General features: G+C 40.9%; 1 protein-coding gene across 1 annotated transcript in view; it reads right to left on the bottom strand.

Annotated features, from left to right (window-relative positions):
* Window positions 1-1,909: 1,909 nt before the first annotated feature.
* Window positions 1,910-24,394, bottom strand: part of TAF3 (TATA-box binding protein associated factor 3) — a gene marked incomplete at both ends in the record, with an annotated part of 117,966 nt that continues 95,481 nt past the window's right edge. Inside the window, 4 exons of the mRNA XM_081998932.1 lie at window positions 1,910-2,024; window positions 2,779-2,885; window positions 6,607-6,865; window positions 22,624-22,706. Coding sequence (XP_081855058.1) covers window positions 1,910-2,024; window positions 2,779-2,885; window positions 6,607-6,865; window positions 22,624-22,706 — 564 coding nt within the window. The remainder of the gene's footprint in view (window positions 2,025-2,778; window positions 2,886-6,606; window positions 6,866-22,623; window positions 22,707-24,394) is intronic.

Here is a 24,394-nt window from a genome sequence, read left to right as displayed (position 1 = left end):
TCAGGTTTGCAACATCCAACAATTCAAAATAATAATAAAAAAAAAATCAGACCCAAGAACTTTCTTGACTGGTAATTAGCAGGGACGGAATATAAATGAGGTGGCATTGAACAAAGAAGGTAACAGTGCACTTTTAATAAACCAATTTCATCCATATCTCCACCGATTTGCAATTTAACACTTCTATCAGCAAAGCCTCATTTCCCTAACTAGACTGGTACTTTAAAAAACATGACTAATTCTTTCTCATTAATATCAATTTGGATGCATTTAAAAAAAAATCTCTTAACATCCGCGCAACAGGTTAAAGGGCCGTATTCTCAAACATTAGATGTTTCTCACTGTACGGTTGAAAGTAGCAATATCTCCAAATTAACCAACGACGTCTAAAATCGCTTTGGAAACAAAAGGTATAAATTCTTTTCCAGATTTATTTTTACATTTTATTCAGCTCTCAGACCCATTGCACTACAATATCTAATACTGACTTATTTTTTTTTCCCCCTCTGCAATTTCCCCCATCATTTTCAATGGGGAACACGACGCGTATTCTCTTCATTGGTCTTGCCAAGGGGATACACAAAGCAGAGTAACGCATCTTCTGGCCTCGATGCCATTCTCTACCTCCTCCATCTAAACACGAGCCCGAGTGTTTTGGCAAACTCACTACCGCTTGTTAAAAAAAAAAGAAAAAAGAAAAAAAAGCTCAGTTCCAGCTACAGATTAACGCACTGTAGCTACCGTTAAAAGCGCGGAGCCCCTGGCCTAAGCTCTCAATTCAGAAAGCATTTAAGCACATGTAGAGCGAAGTGTGGGAACAGGCTCCTTGAAGGCAACAGGATTACTCACTTCTTAAGAAGTTACCACACGTTTAAGTATCTGAATCGAGGCCTAATTATGGTGCTGGCCGCCTCCTCGTGCGCGTACCACTGGGGCAGAGCTCGCCAATCCCTTACAGCCGTACGGACAGGCGTCTGTCGCACAGGCTTTCAGTAGCTGCTAGGTTTGTATTCTCAGGCAAACGAAAATAAAAATCCTCAAGCCCTAAAAAATAATAATAATAACAATAAAAAGTACTTTATAAATATCAGGTATTTACACGTGTGAAAATCTTTTAATGGGAAGTGTTTTTACACACCAATGAAATGTACAAGCAATGAAAAGGTACACTGACAAAGACTAAAAAACAAAAACCAAAGTATAAAATATATTACAGGTCCACTGAAATAAATTCACACAGAAGAAAAAAATCGACACAATAGAAACTTTTTTTTTTTAAAAAATAGAAGATATATCACAAAAGCTTGACCATGTTTATTTTATGTTAGTACTAAAAATCAAGGAAAAAAGCTTCATATATTCTCGTCACAAAAATATTTACCAGCCACTTTTTATTTCCACATTATGATTATCTGGCTCAGCAGCAGTAGAGGCTGAACTGTATCCAGACTACAGAAATCATTCCAGAAGGTCTCCTCAGTTTACAACTTACTGCAATTTACATTTTCTCCTCCTCTCAGCACCTTACTGCAAAGGTTCAAGAGGGATTAATAACAAATCGAGAAAGAATAGGACAGATATCTGTATTTACAACATTCATCTTTGCTGCTGCCGAGCCGCGGGAGCGGTACCATGAACTACCGAAGTCTTCGTATCGCTCTGTGCAAATTTCCCTCGGTAGGTGAAAAGGCAGCCTCAGAATGTACCAAAATCCGACCCCCGGGCTCGGATGGTCCGCGAAACGCAACAGCCCGCGAGGGAGAGCATCTCCTCGCCCCTGCTCCACTCCAGAGTAACCCGAACAGCCGGTGACGGAGGGTGAGACACGAGCAGGCTGGATCCCCCCTGCGTCGGCGTCAGGGCAGAAGGTGCCGCGGCGACCGCACGACTTCAGTCCGCTGCCAAGTCTTCAGTGTGCCCTGTGCTTCCTCTTCTTGTGTTTTTTATCTTTCTTTTTGTTGGCACACTTGGAGCAGAACCATTGGATTTCTTCTGGGGGTGCAGTCGTAATCCCAACGCAAGGCCTGTGAAGGACAGGAAAATATCGTACCATCTCAGTGGAGTAACGTCACTTTTGTTTCTTACCCAAAGAAATGGAATTTTCCAGTGGGACACAGAATCTGGCCTTCGAATTAATATAGTAATTATATTATCATTATCGTAATGAATATAATGATCGAACAGAAACCTAAAAAACCACTTGCTTTGAAACAAAAAACAATAAATCGAAAGGACACTCAGGTAAGAAATGTTATTTCAATAGCAAACATGAGCGCACTTTCAGGTATAATAGGCTAAATATAAAATAATTTCAAATGCTTCTTTAACACATCTGCAAAAAACCTTATGATTTTATGTAGCTGTTTAAGAAAACACCTAAAAAGTAGTGATTAATTCCCTCCAACCCTTTTATAAGAGCTGACATTTATATTACTGTTCATACAATGCTTCGTAATTTGAAATGCCTATCTTTATACACTATGCTCATCATCCCGTAGTTCTCACAAAATTACCGGAATCAGCAATATTTTTCAAAAACAACTGTTATCACCAATGCCCATTAATTAAAAAGTAACTCTCCTTCACAGCGTAAAATCTGCTTCTTCAAATTCCAGAGAAACAGAGATAAAAATATCTTCCAGATTATTAAATTGGACAGAGTAAAGCCATTTAAATATCCCCGGCGTCGCGAACGATAAAAAAAAAAAGAAAGGTTTTTAATAATACAGCCCCGATCTGCAAGGGAACGGCGGAACAGGATGGATGAGAGCAACTTACCAGTGATACCAATCGTCGCAGTCGTCACAACCTATCATTGGACTGCCATCATCTGGCTTGTTACAGCCAGGACAGATCCAGATCTGGTTACCCCACTCGTCTCGGATCTGGGCAAAGAAAAGGAAAGTTAGCTGGTTTTCAGGGCTAAGCAGGCAGCAAAGCTGACATTTAAACAAACAAACAAACAAACAAACAAACAAACAAACAAAGGCAGCTTTCTTATCTGCAAAGCTATCCAGAGGCCACCGTTGCTGTTTATGAATTCTCCGACTGTAAGTGCTCGGCGTTATGTTTTAATTGATTTCTCTATACTGTACTTGTTGACAAAGGCGTCCATTTTTCTGTACTGTCCTGTAAACCAGTAAAGCCAGTTGTACCACCCGACCTCAGCACAGGCACTCGCATACAGCAGCCAGGGCTTAAGGACACGGTTCCTTCTGTCTATACTGTCGTGACTTTTTAAATTCTACCCTGTTAATGGCAAGAACGAGCAACGGCAGCCTCCTGCGTAAGATAACAGTCTGATATGCATGTAAAATATACAGTGCCATGTGTATATGTTGCCGTATTACTTATTAGCCAAAGTCTTCAACTTCAACTGGCTGATAAGATCAGGATATAAAAAAAGTTGTTACTGAGTAACTTTCCATTCCCCTTATGACATTTATGTCACAGAACAATTTACTAAAGGGTAAACGAAACCAGAGAGGCAGATCATTTACAGTATTAGGCAGCTGCTTACTGGGTTTATCATATTCAGAGCTTTATGAAATTTTTTTTAATGTTTATATCCTGCTAGACCCGTTATTTGTATTTTTAAATTTCAAGTGGTTTCTTTAACCGTTCTTTGGTAAAAACATACATGCAAAACGTCACGAAATCCATCCCAAGAAGTGCCATTAACAATACAACATACAAAATGTCTGGGGTATTACCCTGATGTCATCATGCCTTTATGAAGATTTGCACATTATCACTGGATCTCAAAAACGTAAACGGCTTTGTTCTCAGCTTTTGTGCATTAGTGCATTTACACATATCTAAGGCAGTAACTTTTTGCTATCTGTACAGCTTACAAAAATGATATAAAAAACTAGTAGGTGAAAAGCCCCTCAAATGCTCTTCGGGAAAAGTAAAAAAGCTACTACACGGTGGTCTGTACACCTTATACCACTTCCCAAAAAATCAGTTGGGGAATTCACACCACTCTAGACTGACTCTTCTTAAAGCCCTGAATTTTTTTTATGACTTAAAACTAGAAAACACAAAGCCCAGGAACGTCAAGCAGGGAACAATCCCCTTCCCAACAGTGACACGGAGCAGGCAACGTCACGCAATGAACTCGACTGTAAAGCTGATTGATTGCAATGACCATTCCTATCTACGCATCCAATCTCACATCCGCAAAGACATTTTAAGTTGGTAGAGAAGCATCTGCTCCGCAGGTAAACCGCCTGCGCCCGGCGTGAAAAGGTCCGTAGTCATTCCTGGGGGATAATCCTGCTGGGGAAGGAGGAGCCGCTCGCACCGTGCTGCTGCAGAGAAGCAATGCTGCGGGCTGTCGGGCTGACAGCTACAGTCCTTTACAACTGGCTTGAGCAACCTGGCTGTACCCGCACCATCCTCCGGCACCGGCACCCACCCCGTCCAGGGTGCTGCCCGGTTTCGGCACTGGTGCTGCCAGGTGTAGGCGGCACAGCCCGACGTTGCCCCAGGAGGAGGCAGATATCCTGACTTTCCCAAACTCACGTTTTTCAGGGGGGACGTTCACCTGCAGAATACCTGCCTCGGGCTTTCAGGGGCTGGAGAGGGGCAGGGTGGTCTGTAATTACTGAAACCTCTGCCTGTTTGTTAAACAAGAACTTGGGCTGCTGAATGAGGATGTTAAAAATATTGTGTAACTTCTCATTCCTTAACGAGCCAAGGGTCGTGGAAGGAGGGACAGTATGTGATTGCCAAATGCTATTTTAGTACAAACCGCTGAGAGTTAATGATCAGAGCACACTTACTGAGATGCTATCCTACAGGAAGATCCCACATTGTATTTTTTTTTTTTTTTTAATCTATAAAATCATCCTCCTGTCCTCCCCTGCAGAAGGGAGTTAGGCACCTCTGTTGCACTGGCTTCAGCCTTATCTCCGGAAGAGCTTTCCCGTGCGATTTGGGGAAAGCCATTTCATCATTCGGTGTCCCTGATTCCCTTCGTACAAGGGGCTAATAGTTATTAATTATTCCCCTCTTTCTCAACCTCTCTCTCAGCTTTCTGACCTATAAATGTCTCGCATCTGAAGTCTCTCTGCCTGTGCACATAGCTGGATCCCAGTGCAGTAAAGCCCTGGTTTCAACGATAATGCTGTAAGAGAAAGAAATAACCTGGAGCCTACATGTCCTCTGAATTCTCCGTAAGGTGCTAAGAGTGTTACCACCAGAAGTACCTAAGAAAACCTCTAGGTTTTCATTCTTTAAACTAACATAATCTCTAAATTATTTGCTTTTAATACTTACTGTACTACATCCCATTTTCTTCAGTATGTTGGAAATGTTTCTCTCTCAGAGTGAATTTCCAAGCTTCTGGGCACTACTGTGATACGTCAGAGTGACACTGCACTTACACTTGTGATACAGAAGGTGAGGATGTGTGTCCTACACCCTAAAGATATGCACAGCCTATGTGTGGTCACTAGTGCTGTAACCCACTCGGGAGTGAAATGTAGCAGCTGTTTAAATAGAGACCAGTAACACGATACAACTGTTTAAGTCCAGCAGGGAAGAGCACCTTTTCCATTAGAAATGTCAGGGTAGATTTACACTAGGAATCGTTATAAAAACAGGAATGATAAAAAAAAAGAGAAAACTCATGCAGACGTTGCAATGAAAGCACAGAAAACTCTGTAATAAAAGCAAGTCTCACATGTTTTAAATTGTGAGATTTTTAAACTGCTACCCACTACAGATAAGCAAGGTGTCATCAACCAAGCTGGAACTTAGCCAGGACAGGGAGGATAACACCACTGCTACCGTTGTTAATGCTGTCTGCTGTTCTTCAATGACCAGAATTGGTCAGGACTTCCATTTTACACTGCATCTCAAGCAGAAATTTTCAGTAGCATAGCAATCCTAGTCCTGCCCAGGGGTATGTCCGTGTTCTTTTAGAGAATGCAGTTCCTACAGCATGTTGAACGGGAGACTTTTCTAAAGGAATGAAGAAGTCTTAATGCTACCAGAGAGAAGGCAAGTTCAGAGCATATGTCAAACAGACTAATGAACTGTAGACTGATTAACTATCTACAGATAGTTAATCTGTAGATAATTTTGGTGTTAGCTTGAGATACACAATGTTAATTTGAGATACACAAACATCTGCAATTTTGTATGTTGAGGAAAGCAGAAAAGAGAGTAGTAGACTCCACACATCTCGAATGAGGGCTAAGTCAAATTCTTGATGTGGTATGAGGGTTCTGACCTGACAGACAGCAAAATCTATGGTGAGTTTGACATTTGAGGTTTCAATTCAGCACTTAGGAAAGCTTCTGTAAAAAAATCCCCACCTCCAAAAATAAATGCTCTAGCTCAGTTAGCAGAAAATACCAAGTGAGATAGAACTGGACTTGTTAGAAGAACCTTAAACATTGAACTGGGAACACAGAAAAAATTCAGTCCAAGTAGTAGTGTTTTAATTATTAACCCCTCAAAACAAGTGCATGGAAGCAAGGGCTGGATAAAGAGTAGCTACCATCAGTTTGAGATGATGAGTTCACCCAGGAGCTCAACAATTCAAGAGATGAATGTCACTGGCACGGACAAAGCATGGCAGCACGTGTTACCTACCACATAAGTACTGACGGTCTCGGTCACCACGCTCCTAACCGGAGCTTTGGAGCCTCCTGCTGCTGAGACAGCTGGAGAGGGCGGTGGGATCAGGACCGGTGAGACAGTAGCCTGTGGAGGAGGAGGAGGAGCTGGAGCTGGAGGAGGGGTGACATGAACGGGAGCTGGTACCGGTGACGGCACGGGTGGAGGTGTTTTGGGCCGGCTCACAGGAGTAGAAGGTTTGGCCTCTGGAGCTGGCACCACTTTGCTGATGACACTGTAGGAGCAAAAATGGGAATCGTTAAGAGTTGATGGGAAAGAAAGCAATGATCGATCACCCACTAGATGTAAAGAAAATATAGTGCTGCTAATTCACATCACCTTTGAGTAATCAAAGAGTCTGTTTCAACCCAACACAAGGACTGTTGTCACTGCTACACCCATCCATTGGATAGGGTAAAGCACAGAGCCATTACAAAGCAAACACCAGGACTGCCTGAACCACTCTATAGCTCACTGTCACATAAATATTCTCTGTGGCTTTACTAAACCTTGTTTCGTTAAGTTTTATTACATTAGCTCAATTTGTGGGAAATATTAGAAAGGAAAGTTAATCAGCTGTGAACAGCACTGATTTTAATCTTCAAACTGAGAGACGATATCATCCTCTTAAGATCCTACATTAGGGGGTTCTCCAAATATTTGCTAGTTTGGTATTTCTTTCCCCAAATGTTTATGAAATCAGCAGTGGATCTAGTCAGGACAAATAAATGACGCACACTATATACTCAGCAGTTAAAATATTACTACTTACTTGAGTAGCTGAAGTAGACAGGATGTAGCTCTAGTAAACATACAGTATAGAATAATCTTGCCCAGGAAGGGGGATACATAGGGGACCCAACATTTATTAATGGATGTTGATACAGTGTTATAGATGTGCATGCAATTTAATGGACAAGACAGAAAAAGCCCTTGCTATAAGGCTCTAGATTGGAAACATAAAGAGAAGGAAAAGGATGTTTTAGAAAACAAAACAAAAAACCCTCAAACAAAACACAGGATAGGTCTATTTGGTTTACCACATTTTGGTAAATCATTTAACTAACTTATTTATATTTGAATGGTAACTGTGGGAGTGCAATTGATTTATGATGGGACTGTAGGAAGAAGGTGATTTAAAGAAAGGTTAGACATTCCAGAGAGGAGGATAACTTAAGAAAGCAAAAAATGGAGACATCAGTAGGAAAACCATGACGAAAATCAAATTCCGGCAACTTCTGAGAGCCAGGAAAGTCCAGCTCCACCGGGAATTTTAAATTCAACTTTAGATTTTACTGCAACTCTCTTAGGACATTCAAAAGGCAGTATCACTACGATCGGAAACATTGTCTGCATTTCAAGTCAATAATCCAAGCAATCATTTGAGAAAGGCTTGGAATTATACAGTATTTAATGCTTGGCTGAGATAATAGTGTTTTTTTCCCAAGATATGCCACTTGCACTACTAAGTCAGAACTATGGCAAGTTATAGTAAGAGACTTAGTAAAAGGAAAAAGAACAATGGGTTTGGTATTCCTGCCTAACCTGCCAAGTGTAGCATCACACCTACCTTCCGAGACCTACTATGACTGACTAGGGGAAGAAAACCAACAGCAAGGAAGTTTAGAAACTTAGAGTGGAGCAGAGTCTAACAGGTGTTAGGTGATTTTTCATCAGCAACACCGAAGGCATTCACACCACTTGATGTCCTAGTGATTGCTTCAGGTACGTAACCTGGGAGCTCAGGCTCTTTCTATGTGTCAGTAAGGTGCTAGACTGTGAGTCAAAGTACAGGACTCCTAATGTACGTCTGTGACTTGCAGAAGGAAGAAAGTCTATTATCAGGCCATCCTGGGAGCAACCTACACATCAAATCCAGCCTCTTTCTCCTGTTAGTGGGGTACATCCAAAACCCCACTCTTCTCTCCCACCAAGAAAATTTTCTCTTTGGCTCTTGTGAATGTCCATGATGTGTTTCCGCTTCAGTGAAAGTCTTAGCATGTGGCTCCCTGGGGGTCCTGCCAGACTGGCCACCCCAACTCAGGTGTTTCTTCTGTGCCTTCCTCCCCGCACTGCTCCCCCAGAGAGCCCTGGCTCCCAAGGCTGAACGCCTAAGACCTTGGTTGGTGGCAATACTCCCATGGTTTGCAAAGTCACCCTCACGACTTGAGAGTGACCTCTCAATAAAAAAAATAATTTTAGCAAATAATAAAAGCGAGGAGAGGGACAAGAAAGCAAAATATTTGGCATGGCAGAAGTAATTTGGATGGTCTCAAACATCATTACCCCTTCTCTCCCCTCCTCCCTCTTCCACCCCCTGCAAGTAAACAAAGTCCTGCTATGAGTTCTTCAGGGAGTCAACCCTCCCCAAGTCTAGACTAGGAAATGTATTAGCTAATAGGATTTTAAACACAACTTTGCACACAGTGTAAACAGTTTTAAAGAAGTATTAGCTAATACAATTTGAATGAGTGACCATGCCCAGCTAACATATGAAATTAAATTCCACAGTTTCTTGGCCTAGATAAAGCCAGGTTCTCCTCCTGCACAGGGTCTTCGAAGTCATGCTGCTAATAGCTGCAGAAGCTACAAGCAACATCACATATGAAATCTTCCCAAACTACAAATATTCATTAGCGGGCGACACACACTCACTGATTGGCTGGTTTGCTTGAAGTGTGCAATTAGGACACAGTCAGTATATAGGGCAGCTTGTTTATCTTGATTTTAGAGCTCAGTTATCAAAACAGGAGATCGGCATTTCGGAGCACGCTTGGGCCTACCACTCCCTTGGGCTAATAAAGTTCAGAGGCTCCAGAGTGGAGAAATGAATGGCTTTGTGCTACACCATTAGAGGTGATGGAGTAATCTCAGCGAGGGTGGTTTAGCCTGTCCTCCTTCCTGAAGAAGGGGCTGCATACACGGCAATATGGAGGTGGGGAGAAATCAAAGGGAAATAGCAGTCCCACGACTAATAATTAATGTTACTTCAGACTTGGAAAGAAACCTGATATCAAAACACTATGTAAATGATGGCAAGATTTATGAGCTCTATTTTATGGACGGGAAAAGTGAGGCACAGAGCGCACTGCAAGCAGGCAGTACTCCCCACAGCAAAGCTTCGATCCGCCTGGTACCTAAGTCCCTGCTAGGATTTAAACCCTACATTTGGACATCAGCATACATACATTCTTTCTCAAATGTGCTTTTCATCTGCTTCCAAAAGCAGCGCTTGTATATTAGAAGTCTGTAAGTACAATACTAAATAAGACAAAATTTCACCTCCAGCTCCCCTCCAAAATCCAAAGTATCTAAAACTGAGGTTGGATTAGTATTTTTTGAAGTAATCAAACACAAATGAACATCAACCACCATCAACACTCTCAGAGCCCTGAGACAAGAATTGCAGGCTGCTTGTGTGGCAATATATCACAAACACATTCTACACTGAAACATAAAAACTTGGTTAAAGTTGTTTTTGAATCAAAATCGTTCCTCCAGAACGAAGGGGTGTTAGAAAACCCTTGGAATAGAAGTGGTAATAAAAGTATAAATCATAACTAAACCACTCCCTTTCAAAAAAACCCAGAAATAATGTAAACATTGTGTATCTGGTTGTGTCCAACCTAAATTCACTTTGGATTTCTTTTTAAATGCTAGCAGGAACTGTATTTCTTACAGAACCTCAGCATATTTATAATTGAACGCATGTATCGATACACCTTTTCATAATGGTAGAATGAATGAAATCCAATTTTCATCATTACTCTGGGGGAATCACCCCGTTCACAGCTACAGATCCAAACCCAAACAGGATGAAGTGTTGGCTTGCAGGCAAAGTGCAAATTCTACCAAGATTTTAAGTGTCACGATAGGTCAGTTGGTTTCTAACTGGCATGAGTTGTAACACGCTACATCTGGAGCAAAATGTGGCTCCAAGGTGTGAAATGGTTTCCTATCTTTGGAAGTAATTGATTTGATTTCATTTGGATCCTTGCGGCCGAAAGCCCCATTGACTGCTTCATATAAACACGGGGAAAAGACATTTGCACCAAAAGGAAACGGCTTTTCAAAAATAGGATATGAATCACAGGGCTGAATGACTGCTATGGGTGATGAGCTCCAAAAAAATGCTGTATCAGTACTTTGAAAGGTCTAGTAAAAAATCACAGCACTCTCTCGGAGGTAGAACTCCAAGCAGCTGTTTCACATATGCTCTGCCCAAAAGAGAAATGACATTTGAAAAGTCCTAATTCTTTTAAAACCCAAGACTCATTTTTAAGCAAGGAGCAGGAGCTAAGGGAGTCTTTGTATGCAGGAAAATTATACCATCAGCTGCACCAACATAACTAAAACGAGTACCACTCACTCGGATTAGTACAAGTGATATTATTAACCATTAGTATTGATACTCCCTTATTGACAGAAGTTCCTCGATGCTAGAAAGTTAAGTGGTGTAACTATTTTATTACTAAAAAATCTCACATCTGGAACTGAGATTGATGTACCAGAAAAAACCTAAATACTCTAAGAGCTATGGGTAAGAGTATCAAAAACACCCAGGGGAATGAGGAAGATTTCCATATGGTTTAGATTCTTCACAGATTAGAGGTGATTTTGAAAATTTTATCCCAACCCTGGAGGAGAATCAGTGTAATTTAAGCTCTGTAATGTAGGCTAATTCCCATATTACTTTTAGAAAGAGAAATTTAGTTTTTATCTCTTACGCCCTACTGAATATTTTATTCTGTGCAAGCAACTCTTATTGGCAGATACAAGCTCCACAAATACACGCTATGACCAAGTCACGTGTTTGCAGAGTGCCAAAATGCACCAAACCTCCAGCGGAATCCCTAGCAATTTTGCAACTGAAAAAGAGTTCAGTACTTAAACTTCAAATTAAAAAAATATAAATATTTTCACGTGATGTGATATTCTTTTCTATCATGGAAAATGAACACTTGAACACTTATTCCAAGATGTCATCCATTTTTGTGGACACTGCCTGGTCTCATACACATGGTACAACTTCCACGTAAGCGTGTTGACCTTCAATGGTGCACGTGGAGCTCAACAGCCCATTCTCCATTTCATCACTATGGCAAAACCCCGCAAACATACCTTCCTGGGCAAATGAGTCCAGTGATTTCGCAGGCATCGTGTCACTTAATCCCATTCACAAGTTTCTTGAGCTTCATCTTAAAACCGGTTAATCTTTTTGTCCCCACCATCACCCTGTTCCACAACCTCACTGCTCTGGTGACACAGCAACCTCTTCTAATTTCCAGCCTACACTCACAGCCAATTAATTCCCATTTGTTTTTATGCCAACTTGTTCTTTAGCTTAAATAGCTTTCTCCCTCCAAAATGTTTACTTGTCTGATGTATTTGTAGCCAGCAATCATATCCCCTCTCCACATGCTAGACTAAACACATGAAGTTGCTGTCCTCTCCTATGATAACACAGGCTACCCTATGCTTCCCCTAACAGTGCTCCAAGCCCTCTTCTGCACCTGCTCTTCCCAATTCATCCTCCCTGAACACCACCTGCCTTCAAGAACGGAATAGAACATTTCAGATGAAGTATCACCAGGTTCTCACATGACAGCCCAGACACTTCCACTATCTCCGCTAAAATTACCTCTTGCAATGCACCCTACGGTCATACGTGGATCATGTTGACAACTCTGTTATTCTGTGATCAACTAATGATCCCTCACCCACTTAATGCATCTACTGTAGCGATACGTCTACTGATCAGCTTTTTACTTCTCGCTGAAGCTTCTATCGGTACACTTCAAATGCAAAGCCTTAACTGCAGTTTTTCATTTACTGAATTAAATACCATTTTTTCCCTTCTACTCTATCCAGGTCTTTCCAGACAATCATCAGATCCTTGTTTGTAATGACACAATCCTTCAGCCTTACTTCCAATAAAAAGCATCAGTGTTCTACCTCCTTCTGTGACAAAAATTTAAATGAAATTATGAAATCAAACCAGTCCTGAAATACATCCTTGAGCATATTCACTAGTAACCTCCTCTCTGGTTAGATAACTCTTACAAGTCTCAGTTGCTATCTTCCTTTGAGCTAGCTCCTTACTGCTCAGCAGTTCCTCTGCTAATCTCCTGTCTTTTCCAGCTTCACTATGAATGACCTGTGTGATAGTATTAAACGTTTTCCTGAAATCCAGTTTGGATTTGCCACCTGTTATTCACCCAGAAGAGAGCATTCCTTTCTCCCAATGGTAGGACAGATGTCAACTTTATTCCAGCTACACCCATGCGAGTGTCCGAGCTCTTCTCCACCGCAGCTGAGACTCCCTTGGAGGTGAAGCGATCTGATCCTGCACCCAGTGACTGCTTCTCCAGTCCAGAAGAAGTCTCTCTGCAGTGGGAGGCAGAAGCAGCCGCTCTCAGCATCGGTGGTGGAAACAGATACTCGAGATGCATGGCAAAAAAATTAGCCACCGCCAGCCACATCTCTTGCAGGGACTACCAACCGGACTAGGCTAATCTAGAAAATCAGTTGCTTTATCAAAAGATAAGATATCAAGGCTGTTGGTATGGTTTCCTTCCGTTTTGTGTTTTATTCCATTACTTCCAAGCCTTTAATCAGCCCTTCCTCCAAAATGTGTTTTGTAATTATGTGTACTGCTGTCACCAGGTGTCTAGATCACTTTTCCTTTCTCCCCTTCTTCAGCACTTCTATTTTTTCTATTATTTATTAGAAATAGATTTAACAAACATTGCATTTTTAAATAAAAGGAGATGTATTAAAAACTACTTGTCACTGAGTCTTGAAATTCACGACCCAATTCTTCTGGAACTTGGGAGAATGATTATCCCATTCCTTGATTTCAGTGTGTAAAGGTCCCTATATTTTGCTTCCCAGTTCATTATGGTAGTTTCCACTGCTGTCAACCTGCTGCTGGTACCCACCTTGTCCCATTCCTCAGTAAAGGAGAGACTGAACATAGGGCCAGAAGGAAAGTATTCTTCCTGTTCTTGTCTCATACCTGTATTACCCTTCATCTTCTCCCTGTCTTCATTTCCCTGGTCCTCCTTTTTCCCTTCTTCTCCTGTTTGCTCAATATCCTTCACAACATTTAATTCAGCTTGACTTCTGCAAAGCCTGACAGTCTTTTGCCTGGAAGAGGTAACTTCTTTGCTAACGGTCCTTTTCTCCTAGAGGTAACACGCTTATTCCCAATGTCCTTTAGGAAGGAGTTATTCATACAATTCACTCTGTAGTCATTTTGCTACAAGTGCCCCCTTCCCACAGGCAGAAAACACCACTTTTGAATCCATTAGGCCTTCAGTCCAGCTGACATTTCTAGGTAACTCCTTTGGTTTATGGACATTTGCACTCTTGAAATGGAATTACAGGTTTTCTACTGTTTATTTTTCCATTACTTTAAGTGAAATAGAGTTCTGCCCTTGGCCTCTGCCCTCTGTATCTGTTACACCAGGGTACTTCTCCCAACAGCCACAAACACCTTTCTGCCGATGACTCCTCAATCTCCCTCCCATTCTTTCTCACCATTCTTACATCTCCGGATGGTTCACTGCCAGTCTGACAAAACAAAACTGAGCTGGTAGCGTGGCGTCTTGGTATCTTTCATCTTCTTTTCTCTCTTATCATCAATAACAAGCTGCTCAGAGCTTCGATGTGAAAACCACCTGGCATTATCCCCTTCTGCTGAGCTCTCAACAGCAAAACCAGAAGCTGGTAAAACATGTTTATGCCCATGAGCTCTTTGCAAATCTTCTCTTACGTGTTCCTTGCAAACTGCCCTTTATTGTCGTTTGTTTTGGGAAATGTTATGGGATGAATGATCTAAAAGCTTGCCCGTAAAACCTACATCTACCTTCTTTAATGGGAACTAGTGTAGAATATGAATTTTATGAACTACCAGAAAATTATGCCAGCATAGGTTTAGAAACCTCTAAAACTGTAATTTCCAGCTTGTTACTGAGACATGTTTTTGTAAGAACCAAGCAAACCAGCCAGTCCTGAACTTGGAGGCTCTGTACAGCTACAGATCAATTGCTCACAGGACAATTTCATGAAATTCAGGTAGGACCATCGTTTTCCTTTGTGTTTACAGTTGGCTACTTCTCTACGGCCCTCTTGTCCACATCCAGCTCCCAGGAACTACACTGTGAATCCCCTGGTCTACACAGTTCACTCACTTTGGTTTAAAAACTTCAATAAAAGAGTGAATAAAAAGAAGTACCTCTCTCAAAGACAAGAACAAATCAGCACCTTTCTCTTCCAGTCATCTTCTATGGAAGCAAAGTATTTTTTAAACAAATACTCATCTGTTTTTCTAATCTTTCACACATATTTGATCGGTTTCTGTTGTGCTTTGGCAGCTGCTCATGCTCATTTACACAAGCAATTCTCTTATGTGTCTAAACCTGCCTGAAGTATTTTTTTTTTTTAATTGTGGTATACAGTATACAATTTCTTTACTCTTGAGTAATAAGCAGCAAAATCAAAGAATCTCACAGTAAGTTGTTTTGTTTTCTAATGACTCAAGCCTTTTTATGGATTCACTTTTGGAGTCATCACCCAATGTGGCCAGCAGCAAAATGAAAATAATTTGCCACAGCCTACCACCTACCATAAACAGGATGAATAATTAGTTGGGGTGGCTTCAGTAATTAAAAAAAAAAAAAAGAAAAAAGCTAAGGACTACATCTGAAGTTGGAAATAAATCATGCTCAATGAAGAAAAAAACCTCTGCTAAATCACCTTTAGACATCTAAACAAAAATGATCGTTTACACATTTTGGTAAAAGGGATGCAGTATTCTTCAGGTTTGTTCCCCCCCCGTAAAAGCTGCAATCCTGCAGCAAGGGAGGAACCTCCACCGAAGTGAATGAGACTTCTGAACGGATACAAGACCACATACGGGGATTTTACTGCAGGATCAGGGCCAATATGTTACACTCAAAAAGAACAATCGGGAAAAGGATATGAATCGTACCCAAGACAGTATCTTCATTAAAATATGTTCAGCGTTTAAAAAGGCATTGAAAATCAGTCCTCCAACTCTTAGCATTTAAAAGACTACAGAACAGAAAAATGCAGCTGTGTATAGACACACACAAACACACATGCACAAAGAGTTATGAAAGCTGTAAAGATCACTGGAATTCCTAAAGCACACCTCTGAAGCCTTGGAGAGGAGCAAGATGGTTTGTCATTACTCTGCCTCCTCACTCAGGTGGTCTATTGATCATGTCAAAAATGATTTCACCATTACACGCTCTTTTCCGTCTTACAGCAAAAGTTGGACTGACGCAAAGAGCATTAATTCTGTCAATGGACTGTTAGCATGGTCTTCTCTTCTAAGTGCTACACTGTAAAATAATTGGGATGCCCACTAGTCCTGCAATAAAGAGACTTTCACTGCCCGGATTCTATTGTTTAATTTTCCCAAACAGTGGTTTACCCTTCTACATTCTTCTCCCTGAAGTATCACTTTTTCCCTCCTATTTAATCCCACAATAAGTTCTCCTCCAGAGCTTTCTGTTGAATAAGCAATGTCTCGCAGGGTAACCAACACCGCCCACAGCTGTGTCCCACAATAGCCCCATGCTGCTTGCATTACGTCTTTCGGAGGATTTGGTCACGGTGCCTTAACTGCTCCAAACACTGCTCTTATTCATAAAAACGTGCGGAAGGAGGGGCTTCCAGCAGGATTCCTTTACCTGTTTCCCCACCACAAAACAGTGAAATAAATGGAACGGGTCATGAGCTACTTGGCCAGTAATGCAAACCTTCGGCTTGACAAGTCAATAAAAAGCCAATGCTTTCCTCCCCAGCCACACGTAGGGAGCCAAGGCTAGAGGCAAACAATTTGGATATGCCTACACAGGGAGGTTAATGAACCCCATTATTCAGCTATTGTGGGCAAACACTATGAAGACAGTAATGTAAATTACCAAAGTCTGAGTAGCTCTCCACTAAATAGCACCCAAAGTTCAAAAGTTTCTTCACAAGGCCTGATATATCTGTATGAGAACAACCCTATTAAAAATCAAAGCTCCTTGAATATCCACCAAAGATTATATTGTAAAAATAAGATGCATTCTTGGAAACTATGTAGGGCCGAATTCTAGACTAATTGAAGCTAATAGCAAAGTCCTGTCTTAGATATTTAGCTTTTTTTTTCCCCAACTCCCAGGGAGTTTGAGCAGTTTTCAGAAAAAATACATATTCTCATTACAGCAGCAACTACAGATCCTCAATGAGCTTAGGGGAACACCAACACAATCCTTGCCTAGTTTCTTGTCTTCAACCAGGTCAATAAAAAGCGTATCAATGGATTTGCTAATACCTTTTTCTTGTCTCTTCCCTTGGTGCCATTGCCTTTTTAAAGTCTGATTGTGTATCTGTGTGTATAGTTTTCCCAAGAAAATTCAATCCCTGGAGAGTTTGTAGCTCAATGCTTAAGTAAATTAAGCTTGTTGCAGATAGAAGATCCATCATTTAGGCATCTGTTTTTTTGGAGAACATTACTCTATAATACACTTGGTGGTACTCTGTATGCTGCAGGTTAGATAATAAAGTTTTACAGGATTTCAAATAGTATGACTAAAGAACTGTTCTGCTGCAATTCTGTTGCCCAACTGTGGCTGTACTTAAAAGAATGAATTCTTGAACAAGTAGCAGTGATGACCCAAACCATGTAAATTTATGAAAAACAAACTCCTCTAACAGTCCAGCTGTGTTTCAGGTAGGGTTACGGCTTCAATGTGGAGATTTTCTCTAGCTGTATATCCTTTCAGGCTTCCATTTTTTTCAGACACATGTTATTTTTCCAATTTATAAAAATACGTGCTACGAGCATCCTATTTTGGTTGAAGTTCTGAGATGGATGATCATAGAAACTCGGTGTAGTAAAACAGAAAGCAACAGGACAGCTTCCCCTGTCCTCTTAGTCCCAAAAGTATGCTTCTGGGTCACCAATATTACACAGAGAGGTCACGTCTAATGGTCACAAAATGATTTGGTCTCTATATATTATATATATGCCACTTGGCTTTGAGATTCCCTACAAAGGATGTCAGCTAGCTATGCTGGTGGCTTTTGTCATGGGGATATCATGCAGTCGAGTGAGCCTCAAAGCAAACCTAAGTTAGGCCTTGGACCAATAACATCCTACCAAGCAATAAAAAGCGTTAGTGGAGTCAATTAAATATGTGGATAACAAAATTTCTTCTATCCCTTAATCCTTTTTCAGGATTTTATTTTACAATCCACAGGTTATTTAATATACATTTTTCATAGACACATACACATACATATCTGAGCACACGTGCTATTTTTTTGGGAGAAAGTCACATATCTACTCACTTCAAAAATATGTAAGACAAGGGGCACCTTTATGAGAGCGGCAGGTCATGTTGACACATTAAACACTGTTAAAATACCTGTCTTTCCCCTTCTCATGTCTGGTTTCCAGGTTCCCTGCTGATGGCAGAGGAACTTGTACAATGCAGTACAAGTCTGGAGCAAAAGCCTGACATTTGAAGGTAAATTTGGAGACCTGATTTAAGAAAAAATATATATCCTGCTCCTAAGTCAGAGGAGCACTGCAACAGCAACCAGTGAGTGGTACTCTTCTTTGTGGTCTGGCATTAGTGTCAGAAACCATGTGTTTTTTCTTTAAATGTAGAATAAATTTATCTGAAGTATTAAAAATTACAGCACATACTTTTGCTGAAGTTTATGTCAACTGTGGTAGCAGCTGGAATGTCAACACCTCATCGATAGATGCCTTTAAAAAACTTACATGTATGAAAGATGATTGTACTTAGGAAAGATAACTAGACAAAAAGAAACCATGATGCAATTGAATAAAAGTATTAATTTCTGCTCATCATTTGCAGTTGATTTAAAATTTAAAAATCTATACTAGCTGTGGTTTTTTGCTTTGTTTTGTTTTTTTAAAAAAAGATAGCATCTCTAGTTCCTTCCTATACTAACTCAGTTAGCAATCTACCTTGATAACACTGGAATGGGAAAAAACCCCAGTGAAAAACCCTTCCAAGGTATCATTCAAATCATATCTAAAAAGGTGGTCATAAATATTTTAGAACCCAAGCAAACTAATAAGAGCTAGGCCCATTAAGGATAAGATCTTTTACAACAAATTAAATAAAACAATTTATTGAAGCCTGGACTTGAGATAAACTAGATTTACTAGCTGACCTTTTATTCATTTAAAGAACAAAATTAGCTCTAATTGCATTAGAATGGAATCCAGTAAATTTCTTCTAATGTGGCATCCATGCAAGTATTGCTGTAATTGTTTACAACGAAGATGGAAACGCTTTGATTATAATCTACTTTCTTCTCGTTTTACTGTGCAGTTAAAACACTTGCAAAAAACCCTAAAGTAGAACAGTTTTTCCAATATTGGTTTCTCCATCCTTCAGCAACAGTACACTTTCATGTCTGTTAACCTAGCATTATTAATAGCCATCGCTTTTGAACTGATGTGTGTTGTAAGAATATTTGCACGCCAGACAAGCTCGAATGCAGACATCACCTTGAATCTAGGAGCAATACGTGCTTGTATTCACAGAAACAAGAAAGAAGGAGTCCTCTCTGCCACTACCATCACTGCTTTGTGTGCTGGTCCAAGCGTAGCCAAGAAGCAAAATGACAGAGACCAAACTGTCTGCTACGCTGCAAAAGCATTTTCCTCACCATTGCTGCATTATTTGAGTAAACCTGTGTTACCGTCGTTGTGCTGTTTATAGTGTGATGCAAATCTGCATTTCAAGCACCATCAGTCTGACACTTTTTCTTCAGACACCTGAAAGACTTCGTGGCCTCACCAAGATCTGTAAGTACTTCCATTAAAGACAGTGTTTTATATGAAGTTGCCCCAAAACAAACCAACCTCCAGCTGCATAGCTACTTAAGTACCTCCAAAAGCCTCCAAAACAGCTCTTCTTTCTGACAGAGGAAACTGAAATAACTCATTAGTCCATCTAGTTCTTACTCATCAAATTCTATGAATCCCCAAAAACTTTTCTCATCTCTTTCCATGGCGATTCACGGTATTCTTAAACAATCCCACGCTAATAAAGACACAAGACATGCTATCAGAAACACGTTTCTGTATGATCATTACCAGATATTCAGAACTTCATTACCAACACAGACGAAACTGAAGTTTAACTTTCCCTTAACATAACACGTCACAAAAGCTTTTGTTTCTGCCTGTTACGAGGTACTTAAAAGGATGATGATGCTACTACGGTCTTTTCAACTAATAACTTCAAATAGAGGGTCACAGAGACTTCTAGTATTACTTCAGACGTCCATGCCACACACACGGCTATGTAATCCTTTGCCTCAGAGCTATGCCAGTCCTTTTCATAATGATCACAACACATGAAAATTAAAATATGCCCTGAGTTCAGGCCGAATATTAATTGCTGAGGATGAAAGCAAAAGTATTATTTAGAGCAGGACAGCTACGCTGCAAGCCCGGCCACATTAGACACCAATTGCACGCAACGCAGAACAGTTCCCAGAGCCACGTGGCGCAAACTGTATTTACTTGTGTAATGGCAAATTTCTTCCTGGATTTTGGCTTGGAAAACTATGACGAATCCTAAAAGCTATTACAAAGCTCTTAAGTTCTTGTTTGGCATCAGTCAGAAGGTGTAACTGGGTGATACAGTCGTTGCAACGGGACAACTTTAGGGTGTCAGTATGGTGGGCAGTGAGGAGATATTTAAGGTAGAAAAGGGAAACCAGTAAGCACATAGAGGTGGAATACTAATGACTCAACCTCATTTGGTTATGCAGCCTAAAGCAATCTCAAGGATGAGTGTCATGTGGAGAAGGTGAAGTTCCCCTCCTAGGCCCAGGACAGATGCTGCAGAGAGCTGCAGCACAACCACTTTTTAGCATTTGCTACCAGCTGGCTCCAGAACTCCACCGCCCCTGAAGACCTCAGCCTTGGTGTTTAATTCTCCCCTAATTCATCTAGAAACTTTGAGCTACGTCAGCTTTGTGTAGCTCCCATGCTGGAGTCGGGGTTTAAACTCTAGGCTCTGGTGTGCTAAGGATCACTACATCTGAGGTCCTCAGATGGTGGTCAAGGTGCCACTAAAGATACACAAACAAAACTGGAATAGAAGCAAGTTTCCCCAAAGGCCATAAAACAAGGTGTCAGTATCTCTGACCCACTATGGGCTGGCAGGGCTGATGATGACGTACCCATATGATTTGTAGCAAGCAGATGGAGTTTGACGTCCCTTCTCAAAATGCGTGTGGATATGAGACAGACTGGGGTGAGATAAGGGCAACGGAGCTGGTGAGGGGTCTGGAGCACAAGTCTTATGAGGAGTGGCTGAGGGAACTGGGGTTGTTTAGTCTGGAGAAGAGGAGGCTGAGGGGAGACCTTATGGTTCCCTACAACTACCTGAAAGGGGGTTGTGGTAAGGTGGGTGTTGGTCTCTTCTCCCAAGTAACCAGCGATAGGACGAGAGGAAATGGCCTCAAGTTGTGCCAGGGGAGGTTTAGATTGGATATTAGGAAGAAATTTGGTCAAGCATTGGCACAGGCTGCCCAGGGAGATGATGGAGTCACCATCACTGGAAGTGTTCAAAAAACATGTAGACGTGGCACTTCGGGACATGGTTTAGTGGGCATGGTGGTGTTGGTTAATGGTTGGACTTGATAATCTTAAAGGTCGTTTCCAACTTAATAATTCTATGATTCTATAAGATAGGAAGCAAAGTCAATTCTTTGGTGCTAAAATATAGCTTCAGAACTTTAGCTGTGCACAGTCAAATCATGCACAGCAGGACAGACAACTGCTCAGAGAAAGCTGTAGCTTTCCCACAGTAATCTGAGGCACAGAAATTTTAGATCACACTCAAATATTGTGAAAGGAAGAACAGAAATGGTTGAAGAGCAGGAAAAAGCCCTGATATTTAGGGTGGGGGTGTCCCATAGAAACCAAGAAATGACTGAAGTCCCATAGCAACTTCAAACCAGTAAAACTCGCAGTTACCTGCTGAGGAGGAGTAGGACAGCATAGAAAAACAGAATAATCAACAAAGATGCTATTTAACTTATAAAGCCGAAAAATTAGCGATTAGGAGATTTAGTTCAGAATGGCTATAAAAGAGAAAAAACTACATTAGTGAGATTTAATGTGATGAATGGAAAGGAAAAATCTGTTTGGTGCTCATGTTTACCATCAGACATGAAAGTGTGCTCTATGCCATTAAAAACATGAAAAACCTGATTAAAAGCAACCCTTCACATACAACACAGGACCAGTCTAAAAAGCCCAGTGATGCATGGTTTCCCCAGCCTCTCCAACCACCTGTTTATGATGTATGATCTCAGGATAAGGATCATCCTATTTATGTTCATACAGTACAAAGTAACTATTATTTGTACAACAGCACCCAATAATTAGGGAGCTAATGAACCAACATTTGAAATGCGTTAGGTACACTCATGAATAATCATCAACAGTTATAATAAAACAGATGCGTATAAAGGAATTTCAACTGTTACGTTTTAAAGCATAAAACAACTCTTGGCTGAAAAGCATTATGAAACTTAGCTGTAGGTTACACTAGGGATAACCATCCATTAGGGAAACCTCACTAAACGTCACCGGAGGCATCACACAAGTCTAGATGAAGTCTTGTAATCTGTGCCCTAGAAAGGCACGGAGTGGGAAACACAGTAGGATGGATAGAAGATGATGGGTCCCACTTGGAAAGCAAAAGAAAAAGGGCAAAATGTCCAAAAAGCTTTTACCGTTAAGTGTTCTGCTTTGTTTTTCATTAGAATGGTCAAAAGATGTCATAGCTCTATGAATATAATTTGCCACTAATTTTTAAGCATCTCCCACTGAAAAGATGAGCTACCACAAGTGACAGAGGATGAACTGTGGTAAGCATACTCTTTGCAGATGGATTTATTTGTACTCACATCTTGTCTTGGCCTGCACCCACTCTTAATGTCAGCCGAGGAATAACCGGTGATGGAGCTGGAACAACTGGTTCCACCTTTATCTGTACAAGGGAACACAATCATCAATCAATGACTGCAAGCAAACTCCCAAAATATATTCATTACATGAAAGCACTGATGGAGTTAACCAAATAGAGTATATCGGCTTAATGAGACAGACCTATGACAGACTGAGCACCACTCTCTCATGCTTCATGATGTAGCATGGATGGTCAGTTTGTTGGGGAGCTCCCAGCCATAGCAAATCATAAATATGAATTCTAGACTAAAAAGTCAACTTGAAATTTTGTTGCCTTTGTACCTGCTCACACACTTTGTTAACAAGTCTTCCCAATTTAGTATTTTTCTAGAGACACAAAACCCCCCAGTATGTTACAAAACAATGACATGAAATGCTTTGACCTTAGTACTCAAACTTGATAGGTGCCCACTGGTGTTTGAACTTTTTTCTGAGATTTAAATTCAGTTATTTCCCAGGTTCATCACATAAATGTACCATGACCCTCTTGAATCAAAATTAGACACAGAGGAAGCAAATAAATCCCAAGCACCAATGCTGAATGCTTTATGAAAGTGCTTATCCACACAGGTATAACAGAACCACTGCTTGTCAATGCAATTAGGCTGAGGTTTCTAATGGCTATTTTTCAAATGGCCTGGTTTCCAACCTCAGTATCTGGTGGAGCTTAGACAACTTGCATGTGTCCTTAAAACTCTTTGAACCAGTATCTGCCAAAAATTTGAGCATGTGTGTCATTGTATTTAATAAAATAACCACTGAGCTGAATCTCGTCTAGGAACCTTTAGACAAAAATAGTATCCATACACTAAATGGAAACCTGAGCAACTGTCAGTGGGAGAGATCTGTTTTAAAAAGCTTTCATAAGGAAAAGGAGGGCAAACAATTAATTCAAAGCACAGAAAGAAGTGCAGGAGACAGCAGGCCAGACTGGGAGGACTCAATTAGGACTTACACCGAGGAACGGTAATGACAAAGTCCCATGCCCCAGACCTTGCTCAAAGAACCAGAGCTGCTCATGAGGAGATGTCTACTGGAGAGAAAGAAGGGCTGCAGCCTGAGTAGTATTGCTGTTTTGACACAGTTACGCATGCTTTTCAACAAAGCTCTCTATGGATATGTATTAGCCTACTTCACAGGTCTCCTTCTACTCTTTTGTTTATATAGCACATTTTTTTTTATGTCATTCCCCTGGAGTGTTGCAAAAGGTTGTTTTCTCTGGAGCTCCTAATGCCTGGAACGATTTCACTGCCACTTTCCATAGGTAATCTCATAACTGCTTTCCCAGCACCTTAACCTGTAGCATCGTCCACCGGATAGAGACATGGAACTGAACCCTGGGTACAGGAGGCTCAGGCACGTGCCTTAGATTATCTTACCTCTTTTTCTGTAGGTTTTCCTCCTTCTGTAGCGTCTATTTCAAATACAAAACTTCCTAGGACAAGCAGTGCTACTTAGCTTCCAGAACACAGCGCAGAAAGATCCTCATGTCATCCATCCTTTGTATTAAGGTCTTTTGTATTATTATTATTTGTATACCACCAAGATGTTCTAAACAATGGTGGTGTGGGCTCACGTGGCAGAAGAAAGCACATACAATACTTCCTTATGCTCAGATAGCAACACTGCAGTCTGCTGAGAGAGGAAAACTGGCCTCCAAGACAATCCTAAATCTTCCCCTTTGATACAGGAGGAGAGGAAGCATCTTTC

The sequence above is a fragment of the Phaethon aethereus genome, assembly GCF_964289735.1.
Source record: "Phaethon aethereus genome assembly, chromosome: 1".
NCBI lineage: Eukaryota > Metazoa > Chordata > Aves > Phaethontiformes > Phaethontidae > Phaethon > Phaethon aethereus.
This window is presented reverse-complemented; position numbering and strand designations above follow the sequence as displayed.